The following is a 16,925-nucleotide window of genomic DNA, read 5'->3' on the forward strand; positions in this document are numbered from 1 at the left end:
TATGTGGATCTGTAGGCGTACTGTCTCAGAGTGCACACACACACACACACACACACACACACACACAGACAGACACACACTTTTACCTCCAGAGGAGGTGACGGCCACCAGTATGAGATTTCCGGGTTGAGTAGGTTGGTCTTCGCTGTACTGAAGCTTCTCTCGAACCAGAGCCAGGATCTCCCCCACGCGGCAGGACAGCCGACTGCGGATGGTCACGTATGAGTGGTCTGGTGTGTATACCCTGCAGAAGACTACACAGGGCAGAGTCTGGTTACAGTGACGTGCCGATGCAGTCCAGCGCTGTATGTTGTGCTTTCAGTACGGTACACCTGATTCTCGTTTTGATTCTTTTAACATAACGTCACCTGTGAGGTCAAATCTTTCCGTTTTCTCCACAGCATGTTGCAAAGCGCATTCAGGACAAGATCTTTTTTTAACAGTTTTTTCAGCTCGACACACATCTGTACATTTGTTACTATGACCTACCCTCCACATGGAAAGATGAGGTATACTTGTGTTCTCTCACCTATTTCTAATCTTTATCATTCTGAAAGCAAGTAATGTTATTATCCATGCTGTAAACCATTTACATACAGAACTCCGATGTTTGTTTCCTGTTTGTAACCCAGGGCCACGGTGCTAAATCTCTCCACGGCGCTAAATCTCTCCGGTCAGCATTTTTTTTTGTTCTTGTAAATTGGTTATTGATTACGGTCTAGGAAATCGCTTGGCTTGATTCACTACCGAGTCGATTCTGCCGATCAATCGAGCTTCGAGTAACGCGATGAAACTTGGCAGACTCCGTGAGGCACTGTGACCTAATTTTAAAACTCAAATTCCAGTCGCCCCCCCCCTCCCCGTCCCATCCCATCCCGTTCCATTTAACTCACTCTCGTCCGAGCCGCGAAAGGCCTCTCGAGGTTGCAGGCAAGCGTCGATTCGGCGAAAATGTCGGAAGAGCGGACGCACTTGCTTCTTTCGACTGTCCTTGTCTTCCTCCGTTCTGGATACCGAGAGCGGGGTGAAAAAAAACCTCGATCAGGAAATCTCTCAATTTAGGCAAACCTCTAATGGTTCAATTAAAGAATGATGACATAAAGCTAAAGAGTCTATCAACAGGTAACAAAGCAATGACAAGCAATGACGACAACTTTGAGAAAGTCTGAGTTACAATAAAATCAAATATTACAGATGGATGTACTTATTCATAGGAATATATATATATAAAGGATCAAAAGTATTGTTTACTTTTTCTGGATTTTTCATAAACCGGGAGTTCGGGATATTGTATCCATTCATCATCTCATCCCTTCAACTGGGTTTACAATATACAGGGTTTATTGCCCAGTTGGTGGGTGTTTAATGGTACAACCAAAGCAAAACCACATGAACAGAGCATTAAGTGCCGGATGGAACCCCCTGGCTGTATAGTTTAAAACAGATGACCTTTTTTTTTTTTTTTGTAATATATTTTTAGTTTAGGGGAAACAATTCTCTTGAGCAGTCACTCACTGGTTATGCAGTATTTCTGTCCAGCGTTGGAGTTTTAGAACATCCTCCACAAGCTCAGGGAACCGACTGAGTTCTTGCACAGCACAGAGATACAGCTCCTGTGTACACGAAGAATTGCTTAGGAGAAGAGATATGAAGTGTGTGTGTGTGTTTGTGTGTGTTTATTTTAGCTAGGCTATAAATTGTCTGAAGGATGTAGGTCTACAGATCCACTTGGCTGATGTATATAAACTACACATATACAGCTCTGATATATAAGTGGTTAGGGAACATGGAAACGTGTGAACTGAAGGAGAGGAATGTGTGTGTGTGTGTGTGTGTGTGTGTGTGTGTGTGTGTGTGTTAGAATGAGAGGTAAATGCATTTTTATGAGGAAAGCTGGCAAAAAAAACCCGATAAACTTCCCCCAAAGTGGGCACTGCTCAGTAGGTTCCCGTTACCATGGCAACCTCACACCGTCTCCTGCCAAGACTCGACGCAACAGCTCAAGTGGAGCTGCTGTGAGACTGAGCTGTTTTATGTTGACCTCTTTGCAACATAGCAAGCTCCTGTTTTTAGTCCATCTGCTTACATGTGTGTGTGTGTGTGTGTGTGTGTGTGTGTGTGTGTGTGTGTGTGTGTGTTTGTCCACTTACCTTTGGGAAGCTGTTGGACCTGTCTCCCTCCTCTTGCAGCAGCTCTCTGTACGTGTCCAGGTAACGGAAGGCCACGCTCAGCACGGCCTGTTTCCGCTCCACGCCATCCCAGCTGGGCCAGGCTTCGCCCTGTTTCCCCTCTGCACCAAACCTGGGACCAGAGTCAAGGGAAAACCACCAGGACAAATACACACACACACACACACCCACACACACACGCAGTGCCCACATAGACGAATGGCCAGATGCATCTGCCCACAGAACACAAATGGCTTGATGAATCTGCCATCTTTCTAAACTACGGACAGTGAATGAAACAACAAAAATCTATACAGAAATCCCTCACGACGAAGCTGATTTAGAGTACTGTATATTCAACCCAACGTGTCAACATAATAAAAACTGGATTATAACTATGCTGCCTACTTTTTTTCGTAGATTTTTTTTCCAGAAATGAGTTGATTTCTTACTTATTTGGGGTTGTTTTAGGTCAGATACTATACAGTGCTCAAAGCAAGATCGTTTTTTTTTTCTACTTCTGCTGTTTAGAATATACTGTACTTCGAAAGAACACACATGACTTCAAGTAAAAAAAAAAACAGATCAACCGAGAAATTGCACAGCTCGCTTACTCACATATCCAACAAATACACACACACACACTCCGACTTACTCACAAATACTTTTCATACACGTGTGTAACCACCGCTGTATTAATATCTCAGTACACACGCGCACGCCCACGCGCACACAAACAAAACAGCAGCCGCGTCGGAGCAAACAGACACACGTGTAAGGAGAGGGAAAAAAAACAAAATGTACGGCGAGGTCCAGACGGCAGGCGTAATTACAGCCTGCGAAACAGCGGTAAAAAAGCAAAGGAGCACACCCATCCCGTCGCACCAACCACGCCCTCCTCCCAGCTCATTGCACAACACAACCAAAAGGGGTCATGACACGGTGTGGAAAGGCAGCCAAAGTCGCTCCGGGGCACAGTATCGCTAGTTTGACTCCGGCCGTGTCATGCTGCCCTTACTTTCAAATGTTCGAATGTGACGCGGGGTTAAAAGCTCTGCCGTTTAAAATGTCTGGCGCTGAATTTTAACGTGGCGAAATCTGAAAATTTCCACGAAACCAGTCATTCAAAATTCTGTTGGAGGCCTGCCATCGGGAACTGGATGCTCTGATTAGCTGTACCGTACCCGCCAGTGCAGATTCTCTCATATGCACGTATAGACACACACGCGCGCGCGCGCGCCCGCGCACACACACCCACAAACACACACATGAGTTACAATTAGGACACCTGAAATTGTGGCCAGTTTTAAGCAGACTATTCTTGACCTCCTTAGCTAATTTTAAAAGCCTCCTCTCTCTGACACCATGCGCCTAAATTTAAAACATGCTATTTCCATCTGACGTTGACTGACCGCTGCTGCCTTTGATGGAATTCCAGGTCTGGTAACTCTATATCTACGGCCAGCCGCTTCTGTTCAAGCATCCAACATCCAGCATCCAGCAGCAGCAGCAGCAGCCTCTGCTAGGGTCCAGCTCCTTGGCTGCTGCTCTCCAAATGCTGGCCTTCAGCTCCAACGGTGGTTTTTGGAGGGAGGCCAGCTCAGTGCAATAGAACATCAAGCCTTCAGGCTTTGATGGTTCAAACACTTGAAGTGTGTATAGCTGTGTACATATGAGTGTGCGTTTGTGTGTGTGTGTGTGTTTGGATGTGTGTGCTTGTGTGTGTGTGAGAGAGAGAGAAAGAGAAAGAGAGAGAGACAGAGAGCACTCAGTGGACGAAACCACCGTTGCTAAGTAAGACTTGAATCTTTTCTTTCGATTAATCTGCGGTGGGAAGAGAGCAAAATGTAATGGGGAGGGTGGGGTGGGGGGGTGTGGGGTTGAGGTTTCTCTTTGTTTTCCCCCCTCGGCAGGAAGCAAACGTGTTGTCACAACACAAGATCTGATTAGAGTTGGATTGGGTCCAGCCAAAAGGAAGAAGAGGAGGAAGAGAAACAGCAGAGGAAAGAGATAGTTAGGAGATTAGGAGAAAGAGAAAGAGGAGAAGAGAAGAGAAGAGAAGAGAAGGGGGGGGGGGGGAGAAGATCAATGATCATGGCTTACAGAACATGGCCCACGACCCCACCCCCCCCATAACACACTTGGGGCACCCCAACTAGTTGTGATCCAGACACGCCACATTAGAAGCAGCGAGGCATGCATCAAGGCCTCCCAAGGCATAGCTTTGTGTGCCGCGTCTCTGTCGAGACGGCACATAGACAACCATTGTAGTCTGGCGCAATGCTTCACAGGACTAGAATCCCCCCTCCCTCCCCCGCCTCCTCCACACACACACACACACCGCACCACCACCACCCCCCCACTCATGTATGAAATGTAGGTCAGACTAGAGAGTGGGGGTTTGGGGGAACCAAAGGGTGTCTTATCCACCCATACACAAACCCACAACTTCACAGCACACACTTGCTAAAGAGCAGATATTTCCCATCTTGATTATCAAGCTTTCTCCTTTATTAGAGAAGGAGCAGTGTTGTAAATAGAAATTGTTTTGAGGAGAGTCGCTGTGGGTGAGGTTAGAGTTTTTCAACCCAAATCTGAAGTGTTTTGACTCAACAGCTAACCTAAACCGCAACACCCCCCCCCCCCCCTCTCCCCGCCCCCATAAAAGAGAGATGGCTCCTTTTAGTGGAGAATTTTTTTAGTTGCCTTTCGGTTTTGAGGGTTCTTTACTCTCAGCTGTTCACCAATTTTATTTTTTTTATTTTTTGTTTTTGGACCAATATATTTTTTTTCCAACTGGTAGAAAGTTCAATTATCAAAGACATAAATGAAATCAGTTTATCTTACAGTTTGCATATTCCTGAATTCTTTTTTTTTTCCTCCTCCAGTTTAAAAATAAGCTAGAAAAAGGTACCACAATTACCGTTACCCAATTTGAAAATAGGTAAGAACACGTTGCTTTAATTTTGTTTGACTTGTAACATGTTGTTTTATAATGTCTTTGATGCTTCTGCAGCTGTTCTATTTGGCTAAGGTCTCAAACGTGATAGTGAAATAATAGTACGCAGTCTCTCCAGTCAGGCATACATAACAACCCTGGTTACCGTACTCCATTGCGTCACTGAAATTTTTTTTCCCCCCTAAAGCCTGCAAGAACTCGTACCACGGTTAAAAACAGCGAGCAGAAGCGATATTATAAACGCGTGTTTTTAGTCTGAGTTTTACAGCAATTAACAGACACAAATTCCACGATAAAACTCAAATTCTGTAACTCCGACTGAGGAGTCAACGTCGTAGAAATCGTTTGGCCCAAAACATTTTCAACACGACTTTGTCGGTAAAAGAGACAGGAAAGAAAGGAACGCTAGCACTATACTGCTAACTCTACACTATACTGTATTGTATAGCAGCGCTAACTATACTGAATTGCTTATGATAACACGTCTGGGTTGGCACTGGTGCGTGAGGCGACGTGACAGAAAAATGCTGAGCGTTTAGCAGGAAACAATCTTTCATGTTGTGAAGGCGAGCAACTGTTTTCTCGAGAAGGGCTTGACGGTTGTATGGTTATATGTACGCGCTGAAAGTATTCATAATACTAACGGTGTTGACACTCGGACTGGCAGGTAAGCGGGAAAGGATACTGCTGAAGCAGGACCTGCTGGAACCTGTCGGAGGCCAGGAAGATAGGGTGTGTCAGCATAAAGTCGTCCAGGAGTATTTCTAAAAAATGAGAGAGAGGGAGAGAGCGAGAGAGAAAGTCATTAATATTTTGGTGAAAAAACCACAAAAAACTCCCCTCCACAGTTTGACAAAACCATTGACTGAGTTTGGATTTTGAATTTGGCGGCTGAGAAAGAAAAAGCGAGTGAGTGAGTGTGTGTGTGTGTGTGTGTGTGTGAGCGGGGAAGAGGAAAACGTATTAATTATACGCTGTACACAATTCCTGTCACAGCTGTACTTGTATAACCGGTCGTGGCCTCCATTTTTTGTTTGGTTAATAGAATTATGTGTGTGTGCTTGTTCATGGCTCTCTTTGAGTGTGCCTCCTGTTTGCTTTGAAATCTCGGGCACTGCGGACTTTGGGGGTAAAATAAATCGTTTTCTGACTAAACAGCCACCTGTTTTAATGTCCCAGTTTCAGTCTGCAGACACACTGCTGCTGTAAAGCTCTACTGCATTCAAACCACGTTCTGTCTGAGACTCCAAGACCTTCCTAAATGTGACTCAGAGAGTCATATCTGCTATATTAGACATTCTTCCAGACAGATAATAGTTCTCCGTTTTAAAACTTCCCTTTCCGTGAAAAGATGATTCAGAGACGCTGCAGTACCCTGTTTTACATATCATATTATACACCAATATCTTTATTACCACGTAATAAGATTAATATGAATTATGAAAATTATACGCAGCAGATGAATAGAGGACAATGGTATGTGAACAGAAATGACTGTAACTCCATTCCATTATGTGGAAGATTTTTCTTCATCATTTTTCCAAAATCGTTAAAATGCACATTAGACCTGTTTAGCTCCTGCATGCATCACCTGTAGCAGCACAGATCTGTCACGACACAAGATGTTACAGTCACATGGAAACATATTCGCCTCTTAAATGCCCATGATGGGAGGAACGGAGCATCAGAGTTCACGAGACGTTAAGTCCGAGATCAGGTTTTCGAAACAACACGCAGACTAAAAGCCACGGTGAAAAAGAGCCCGCGCGAGTTTTAAATGCCATTGACCTGAGTACATCGTTAGACAGGAAACCTTTCCAACAGCAGCACACACTCTGACCCCAAATCAGTCAAAACAGTCCATTTCCCCTCACAAAAATCCACAGACCTGGAACGGTTTCCCTCATCATCGAGGATGAACGGTTGCTTTCAGTTAAACCTCGATCTACAAACACTGGCAGCTCTTGAGGAGGATGGGGGGAAACTTTGAAGATTCATCATGAGGCAAGAAGTTCAAAACAAAACAAAAAAAAGAACTTTTGTTCCTTAGCGGATGTCATTTGTAGAAATAGTTGACAGCTCATACATTCACTCTTTCTTTATTTTTGGTTTGAGTTAGAGGTGGGGATTAGTTGGGTTTTGAATGAATGAGAAAGCTGACACTAAAACTGGCACTTGAAGGCAATTTCTACTTGAGGTGATGTGAGGAATGAGTTGATTGTTGATTTGGGGGGGGGGGGGGGGGGGGAGGGGTCCACGGAAGCCTGTAGTGAAAAAATTCAATCCGATGTGCGTGAGCTGAACTTGGCTGGTTCAGACATGCCTGTTTCTCACTTTTCTTTTCTTTTTTTAAGTTGTCTTTTTTTTTTTAATGGGTGAGACATTCCCACAATGAGAGACTCCTGGAATTAGAAGAGAAAGGACACTTGCACGGAGCTGTATATTAGGGACAAAAGAGACCACCGGGAGCTTTGGGAAATTATAATGAAACAATGAATCTATGGATGAATAAGTTGTGTTGAGAGACATGTTATCCATCTTCCAGAACTTTCAATAGCGAATTCAGAGCTATTCATACTGTATGAGGTTGTGTATTAGTAAAAAGAGAAAAATCAACTATTTTTGGATTCTGAATTGACAGAATTAAAAATAGCCTTTCAACCAGCGACATGTGATTACAAAACACTTTTTTTTGTTGTTGTTGACTGCAACAAAACCAAACATGATGCCTGACACCGGCAAAACCGCAATTTTCCATTTTCTGTTCGACACTCCATGGAGAAATAAAGATTTGTTTACGAAGATCTTTACTGCTGAGTGTTTGTAAGAACTGCGTTTTTGTGTGTGTGTGTGTGTGTGTGTGTGTGTGTGTGTGTGTGTGAGACTGAGTTCACCCTTCATGTGCTGCAGTGGGCGTGTCTGTGGGGGCCACATCCACCTCTTTGCAGAAGCAGGTTTCCCATGGTTGCCAGGGCAACACTGCGTTGAGTGGCTGCAGGGTGACAGAGACCCAAGAAGGGAGGGGCGGGCGAGGACGCAGATATGAGAGCGAGAGAGAGAGAGCGAGAGAGAAATAGACAGACAGGCAGACAGAGAGCCAAGCTGAGGAACCCACAAAAAAAGCAAATAGTATGCAAAGTCAGGAAAACCAGGTTATATTGGCTACAGCCCTGTTGTAGGTCCGCAGCATAATCTGACGTAGAAGCATTTCCATACAATAGATCACGTCGATAAATGCCAAAAAAAATAAACAAAAAAAAAACGTTGAGGCTATGTTTGGGTCATTTCTTTTTCTTTTTTTTTGGAGCCTGTCAGAAGGTAAAAGGAGACATAAAAGCCTAACTAAACCTTGAAAAATTGTCCCCCTCTTTTGCCTTCGCCCCCCCCCCCCCCTCATTTGAAATCTCTAAACCCTTCAGCAGCCCCCGCACTCTCTTCTTATTTTCCTCTAGCTCAACAATTTACAGTATGATAGAGCTTTAAGTGCAGAGAATCTCTTGCCCAGATTGGCAGAGAGCATGTTGCTCATTATGACTAAAGACTGAAGCAAGGCACAACCCTGACTCCCACACTTGCTCGCAGAAAATAAACACACAAATAACGTCTTCGCTCTCCGAGTTTGCCACGAATGTGCCGTGTTCGAAACTGTTTTAACGCACATGCGCGCGTATGCAGATTTGCACATTTTAATAAGTTACCGTGTGGCAAAACTGCATTTTTCTTAAAATGCAAATGACACTTTTTGAGGCTGTGAGCTACCGTACTGTATACAGGTTGCCAGCTTATCATCAACTCCTTGATTAGCTGAATTGATTGCGTTACTCCGAAGCTTCATTGAATATAAATGGGTTTGTGGTTCAGTTGAAAGCACTGAAAGCATTGAGAGAGGCTGTTCTTATGCATTCACACTCTCTCTCTCACACACACACACACACACACAGACACAAAGATTTGTGAAAAGCATTCCTCTGTGTTTTGTTTGCCTGGTCAAAAACCACAGCCAGCCCCCTACACCACATGCATTCAGTCAACAGGCAGAGGGAAGCAACGGAAGGTTGTCTGGCTGAGTTTTGAAAGGGGCCGAGCATACAGTCTTGATGCACCCCAAACCTCTATCTCTCTCTCTCTCTCTCTCTCTCCCGCTTATGGCAGCCCCTAGGGCCAGGAGAGAGTGTGTGCCCCCCCCCCCCCCCCCCCCTCCCCCAGTTGACGGCGGGAGCGGTGGGGTGTGGGGGGTAAACGTCAGCTGTGGTTAGTCCGCTCCGACCTTTTTAGGCTTGAGGTCAGAGAGTGCATTCTTACAGCAGCGTGGAAAAAACTGACCCCTCCACTCTCAACGCTCCACCCTCCATCCCAAAACCACACACGCGCTGTGAATGGAGATTGTGATCAGATGGTGATTCAAAATGGTGATTTCGGGACATGCATTTCAAATGATCCCCTACATACATAACGACAAAGGACAAGAGGTTTTTTCGATTTGTTTGTTTGTTTTATAAACCGTGATAGGGATTCCGTTTCCAAGGGGGACTTATCTCAATCTCAGCCACACCCCCCCTCCATTCACGTACACTCTCCCTTTTTCCCCCCCCCCCCCTTCTCCATTACTCTCTTTTACCATTTGCTCGCTTTCTCACATTGGTGCATTTTGGCATGAGAGCTTTGGATGTTGAGGAGGAGAGTCGGCATGTCGGTGCGCGCTCATAACGCCCCCACCCCCCATCCATTGTACATCACTTCCTTTTAGCTTTTTGTTTCACATATCTGATGCATCTCCATCTTTCTGCAAAATCTTACTGGAGGGGCCTTTTTTTTCCAGATCCTAAATCCTTTCAAGCGTACGGTCACACACACACACACACGAGCGAAACACGCACACGCTCAAACGCGGGGAGAACTATTGTAAAGCCAAATATGAAAACGTGTTGAACCTAAAAAAATCAAAAATGTTTAATTATAGACAGTAATATGAACTATTTACAGCTAAGTGTGCTACGTCTCTGAGGACAGGATGCAGCCTGGATGCTTGCAAAAGCGTTATCAAATTCTAATTCCGGCCGATAACAGACCAGTCAGAATGAGCTAGAGGTAAATGGCAGAAATCAGTGAAACAAACACTCTTCTAAGCTGGTGTTTAATCACAGCGAATAAAGCCGTGGAAAAAAAAAAGCTAACCCAAAATGAGATAATAATACACAAACAAGGATGAAGAAAAGACAAAGATGAAATATCCACAAGCTTATGACGGAGACTGAGAATCCTCTGCACGATTTTTATTAGAGGCGGCCCAATTTTAGTCTAACCCACTCAAACTGTACTCGAGGGACGTTTCCGAGTGGCGACTCTCTCTGAAGCCTTGTTCAGCACTTTGGTCAACTGAGAGTAGAAATCTGGCAACGTGCCACTCACTGCTGTTACACGCGGCGACATAAAAGAATTACAGCGCCGTGAATCAATCCAAAACATCCTCACATATTAGCCTCCAAGGTCATGCATGCCTCAGAAACAAACAAACACAATTACTGGATAAAACCATATCTGCAACCCTCCTCTACTGGCTTCTACGTCCAAGACGTCCAAAAACTGCCGTTCAGAAGCCCGGCGTCGCATTTTTTTGACCTTGCGTTGAGCCGACATCCGAAAGTTATTTTGACTGCGCAGGACTGTGGCACAATATTCATAGACATTACAAAATATGACAAGAACAACTTGTAACTATACTTAAAGAATTAGACGTGGGAATATAAGATATGAGACCAGTCATGAGGCATAAACTATTTAACACACACACACATACACACACACACGAAAAACTTCTAAAAGTATCATGTGCCCCACTTCTCATGTCCCATCCCCTGAGAACCCTCCCCACAAGCGTACAAAGACGTAGCTTCTGCACAGCGTACTCTTTGACAGCTAAGATGGCCCAAATACTTAAAAAAAAACGAGTTTACTGAAGAGACAGTGATAAACACTTTAGTGTAGAAGCCTTTTCAAACCGTCATCATCATCTTAATCTTAATCTTTTTACATTTTAGGAAGAAAGTATGGAGGTCCACGTACGCCAAGGTCCTCCTTATCGTTATCTCGGAGGCTAATCCAAAAATCCGTTTTATACAGACCAAAATAAACAAATACGAGACACTTTACTATGTATTTTAAAGATACACTTGTACCTAGTGAAAATTCAGTTACTATTTGACAAGTTTTCTCTCTATGATGTACAATCTTAATTTATTGTTCATCACCAATTTACAACCCAGTAAAAAGATACTCCAGCTAAAACTCCAGTATCCCCAGCATCATCTCCATAGATCAGTCCTTGAGTGAGCAGCTGCGCGTAGCTGTTGCTAAGCTAATTCAGAGAGCAGTACCATCCCTGTAATTTCACTGTTTATGACCGAGGGCCACATGTGAATTTTGTTCCTGATGGCCCGGCCTGCGGCGGAAGCTAGGAGACCAGGGTGGTTATTACAGCTGTCGGCAGCGCCGCGGATTCGCGGGGCCGGCGGTGCCATCTGGACGCGCGTGCTAAATGTGGCAAACTGAAAAAGGCAGCAATCACCGCCGTCACTTCAAAGGGGGGGGGGGGGGGGGGGGGGGGGGGGGCAGATCGCATGCCGCGTTTCGACACAGCTCCGTCTTTACCGTGACTGCGACGCGATGTCACTGTATCTAGGCATCTGCGTGTTTTGTGGATGTCCTTTTTTGATAAGTACAGTATCCACAATGGCACTGTTTTGTTTTAGGCTTTTTGCTTTTTGCTTTGTTTTTGTTTTGTTTTGTCTTTTTTTTTTTTTTTTACTGTCCTCTCAAAGTATAGTTTTAGCCTGAGATACTGTGACTCATTCTCCTCCACTCAACCCTTCTTCTCTCCTTTCTCTCTCTCTCTCTCTCTCTTTCTCTCTTCCACCTACTCTTCCCTCTCAGAGTGCTGGTTGCCATGTGAACTGGTGCAGAGCCAAAGAACCTCTTTTCCACACAGACACATTAGTGTTAACACACATCCACATACAAATGTGCACAAAATATGCACCAAGAAAAATATCAGCATCTTGCAAAAAGTCTGCAGCACATACACACAGACACACACGCACACACACAGACACAGGAGTATGCATTCAAAGTTCACATACAATAAAACCCTCGGTTTCAGATAAAAGGTTGTCGCATCAAGTTGTAAACCGAAAACTCGAACGACAAAATAAATAAATAAATAAATAAATAAATAAAGGCTCACACGTGTGAACGCACCCACGCTCACAAACGCAAGCACACTTCAAAAAGCTACAAAACAGGTATACACAAAACACACTCTGCAAGGAAAACTGGCCTCTGGCTCTTCCATGCCATTCTACATCTTCTGTGCTCAGGTGCGTGGTTAAGCTCAAAACGAGTGGGCGCAGCGATGAAGAGGAAGGTGGGGGGTCTGCTCTTCCTCCTGATGTTATGTAAACCCTTCCAAAGAGAGGCCAGTGAGTGGGCAGCCATTTTTCCCTAATCCCTCGCTCATCTCAGAAAAAAAAAAGAGAGAGAAAAAGCTGCCTTCCTCCCACACAAACCCATGCCATCTCTCTCTCACGTTGCACCTCTGTCTCTCCTCCACGCTCCTCTTCGCTCTCGACGTTCCACCCACTGAGCGACCGGGAATAAATAAAAGGCCGACGGAGACTTTGTACGAAACAGGCCTCCGTCTGAGGAGGCCTTACGGTTGGATTCAATGTCTGCTGATGAACCAACGTATCCCAAACCAAAGGCGATAAAAGAGATACTTTCAAAACCGGCTGAGCAGAACCGTTTTGGCATCGTCGGTTTGCAGAGCTTGGATGTCACACCGGTGTAACGATACCGTGACTCCAGGGGCTACTCTGATTATAGCCATCTATTCTTAAAGTACTGCTGTGTGGGTGTGCGCTTTAATTGCATCTGTCAACGCGACAAGGAGATCTGGGATGGAGGATAAATGCCATGTAGTACTTGAGCTGGAGACAAAATGACTTCTCGGCGTTCGTGGTTGTCCATCACAAAACAAGTTGGTTGGTGTCTGACGAAGGGCTGCACAGTAACCGTGACGCCTTCAATTTAAGACCAGTTTAGAATTGCTTGTACACAGACTCTTAACCCTGACAATAGCACGCCACAGAATGTAGTGTATAATGTTGAGTATAATGTATTGTGGTAGCTTTTGGTTACATATGTACAGGGGGTTGACGACAGAAGTATTATATCTTGTGTGTGGCGCAAATGCCTAAAGTACAATTGTAAATTCAGTTTTCATAGGGAGAGCCTTAGACGCTATTCATAACCTTAGACGTCTTCATACTCTTCAGTTAGCATAGGAAATTCTAACAGGCCATAGTTTTTTTGCCCATTTTTGGTTCTTTCTCATAGATTCAGGTGGAAACTGGTAAACATGTCAATATTTGCTTCACCCAAAAACCTAAGAATATTAACTACATCTTTCAGAAAGAACGTCCTAAAAACTGGCAAACTGGCGGATTGTAACTACCTGTTAACTGCCAGGTAACACAACAACAGTTTAACAACTATTTTTCACCTGTCAGACTGCCATTTGCTATTGCAAAATTTCTATTACTGCTGTGCAAAACAGTGTCTTGATATGCCAGTTTGCAGGATCACTCCTGCCTTTAGACCAGTACCTGCAACTGCAAAAAGTAAACATTATTACATAACAACTGGGTAACAGCTCAGCTGAAAGAACTTGCACTGCATCAGCCTCTCAAAACACATGGAATTCTACCACGCTATCAGTCCGGGAATGGCGCAAACACGCGCAAACTGGTCGTGTATACACGGAAGCAGCAGAGTGGTGGTTTTCGTGTTTACAGCATTAGTCACAAAAAGAGGGTAAATGAAAGGGAATACAGTTGTACGTATCAGTGGTGCGGTGTAATTTTTACTGTCTGGTTTAGTGAGTATTTTTTCTGAAGAAGAAGAAGTCACAGGCCTAGGGGTGTAACTGATAGTGACGTGCCGAAAAAGGAATGTGTCTATGAGGTTTTGTTGTGTCATGGTGTCACTGTGTCTGAACAGAACTGCATTAAAGGTACAGATCACAACTCTGATGCAGATTAGCGCTTTAGCTTCTGAGAGTCGGGAGCAAAATCCCACGCAGAATCTGTAATCCAGGATTCCTCTCTACAGATCTGGAAGCAGTTGATGTGGGACCATATCATTTGCTAATCCTGGATTATCGACACCTTTTTTTTTTTTTTTTGAAATGTTCTCGAGCCAATCTTAAAACGACCTTACAGCAATTTGTGACGCTCCCAAAAAAAACTGGTTGGACTGGGGACTTCTGAGTTCAACTGTCTGGTTTCACGTCACAGCATTTTCAAAAACCATCCTTGGTATTAAAGACAATGCAGGTCCCTTCTTATATGGTCGGAAAAAAAAAAGTTGTTTGTTCAAACTTTCAGTTCAGGTGTATTTGCTCTTGAGAGACTGCATACTTTTTTTTTCTAACTCCTACAAATATCCATGGTAGCCCATTTCTTCAGAGAGACAGAAATACAGTCAATAAAACAGTAAATCTTGTGAACCCAGAAGAAATATGTTTTTTAAAATATAACGGCAAAAAGTAACACCTTCACAAATTGTTGATTTCACATCAAGCAGCAAACAGATTAATAGATCTTTTTATTTGTTCCGAAGGGAACTTGCGTTATACGTAACGAACTAAGTCCTGACCCGGTCAAAAACAAGAGAATTTGCATAAAATAAAACACACACCATAGCCCTGTATTACAAGGTAACCCTGCATCACATCAGTTTGTCATAGACTCTCTGCTGTTTCCATGGTTACCACACAAAAACACCATCTCTGCACATGTGCAGTGCGCACTGCCGCACCACGGTGGACACTCACAAACAGTCTTTTGCATCCTTGGTGTTTTCCTTCTATGAGTTGCAACTGAACCTTTTGCTGGTCATATTTTGCAAAGTACCTAGAATGGCAACTACACAGCACTTTAATAAGACAAGGAGAGCAGAGTAAAAAAACCACAGGACTGTCAATCATAGGATTCTGCATCCAGAGATCTCGGCTTGTAGGTTTCAAAGTACGTTTGTTAGGGTGAGTGAGAATGTTCCCTTGACCTTAACTACAATACATTGTCATTGGTAGCCTCAGTCCCTGTAGCAATCAATCAACGTACAGGAGGAACAAACCATGGGAAAACCCCCTGATTCTGTCCAGTAAGGGAGTTCCCACACTGGAATGCCCCACTGGGATGGCTGTCCCTACTGGTAAAGATTAGTTTCTCCTTCACTCCAGAGATGATACTGAGCCAATGCCAGATTCTGGTACATTCCCTAGTTCTGCCAGGTGAGTCTGAGGTAACAAATTGAAGCCAAATAATCTTTAACACACACCCCCCCCCCCCCCCCCTAAAAAAAAAAAAAGAGTAGTATGACCAAGACTGACTGGCATCTTTTAATTCTCTCATCATTTCAATTATCACTTCAATTATAATGCACATTTTCAGTCATCCCATCCCACAGCAAAAAATAAATAAATAAAATAAAAAAACCCGAAGTAACTACTAGACAGAACAAATATAAAAAAGTGGACGTTGTGGTCTCTTTTCCTTCCCTTTCATTTGAATTCTTTTTTCGTGAGAAATGTGACCTCGATTTTTATGTATATATTAATAAATAAGTGCACGCGTTCTGCTGGCGTGAAGTCTCGCGCTTTCCACGATGGCTGCATCGCATTGGAAGCAATCCCAGAATCTCAGAATGCAAACATATAGCATGAGAAAATGAGTGAGATCAGAGGAGAACAGAAATCTTAGTTTATGATGCAAAATGAGGAATGACCAGTCTCCTATATTCGAATCAAATTTAGTTAGGAGAGAAAAAAACGAGATGCTCCACTTGTAATTTTCCAATTCTGTGGCAAGACGCAATGTACCTTTTCGTAAAAACCAATTAGGCTACATCGTAATCCGTGAATAACGCCAGTGTTATTATGTAACATTTGATATACTGTGTGTTAGAGCAGCGAGACCTATCTCTCTGACCCTTCGCGTTAAAACATCACCACTGATACTTCGCAATGTGACAGCATGGATGCTTAAAGGGTTCACTACAATAATAAAGAAGTGAATATACGGGAACTTTACAAATAGCAGGCTGCCGTGGTAGCGCACCCACTTATATGCATGCATGCGTTAAGGTCTCGCGCCTGGCAGCCGCATAAAGGCAGCGCCTTAGCTTAGCTTGACATAAAGCAGGTGCTCAGCGTCATACTAAGCCCATTTGCTTTGAGTGCTTTTGTTAAATGTGCTTTTCGTGTCGTTTTATGGTACTGTAACATGTGTGTGACATGCAGCAGCGCTGACTCTTGACAGTTTACCTGTGCAGTTCCCGAAGCGCTTCCCCGCCACACTGTCGAGAAGCGCAAGCGCAAGGTTGTCTGGAGTATCTGCAGGCAACGGGGTCCAACTCGTGTCCAAGCTCGCTTCGGAGCTCTGCTCGTCGCTGGACAAGGATGGACTCCTTATGTCCGCAGTGGCTGATGGCCAGCAAGGTGCCTCCTCTGTGTCCGGGCTGAACACCTCTCGGGCCGAACTACCCTCTGGAGAAGTCTCCCTGAAGAATGGCACTACACGGGACAAGCTCGCTCGTCGCCTAGATGCCCCTGTGCCAGTTGCCTTGTCTCCGAAGCCACCGGCCCGAGTTAGTGCAGTGGTCTGTTTCTTCAAAAACTTTTCAAGAGGCTTCATTCCGGCCGGCATTTTGGTAGAATACCGTAATAAGGCCTTTAACTTATA

The 16,925-nt window shown here is 44.2% G+C and overlaps 1 protein-coding gene across 1 annotated transcript in view; it reads right to left on the reverse strand.

The window, feature by feature from the left end:
* The window catches only part of rapgefl1 (Rap guanine nucleotide exchange factor (GEF)-like 1), a 26,579-nt gene extending 9,654 nt beyond the window's left edge, over nt 1-16,925 (reverse strand). Inside the window, exons 1-6 of the mRNA XM_030793785.1 lie at nt 16,508-16,925; nt 5,813-5,891; nt 2,151-2,301; nt 1,516-1,613; nt 894-1,006; nt 87-254 (exon numbers count right to left, since the gene is read on the reverse strand). Of these exons, the coding sequence (XP_030649645.1) occupies nt 87-254; nt 894-1,006; nt 1,516-1,613; nt 2,151-2,301; nt 5,813-5,891; nt 16,508-16,889 (991 nt within the window). The 5' untranslated portion in view covers nt 16,890-16,925. The remainder of the gene's footprint in view (nt 1-86; nt 255-893; nt 1,007-1,515; nt 1,614-2,150; nt 2,302-5,812; nt 5,892-16,507) is intronic.

This window comes from Chanos chanos, chromosome 16, assembly GCF_902362185.1.
Source record: "Chanos chanos chromosome 16, fChaCha1.1, whole genome shotgun sequence".
Lineage (NCBI taxonomy): Eukaryota > Metazoa > Chordata > Actinopteri > Gonorynchiformes > Chanidae > Chanos > Chanos chanos.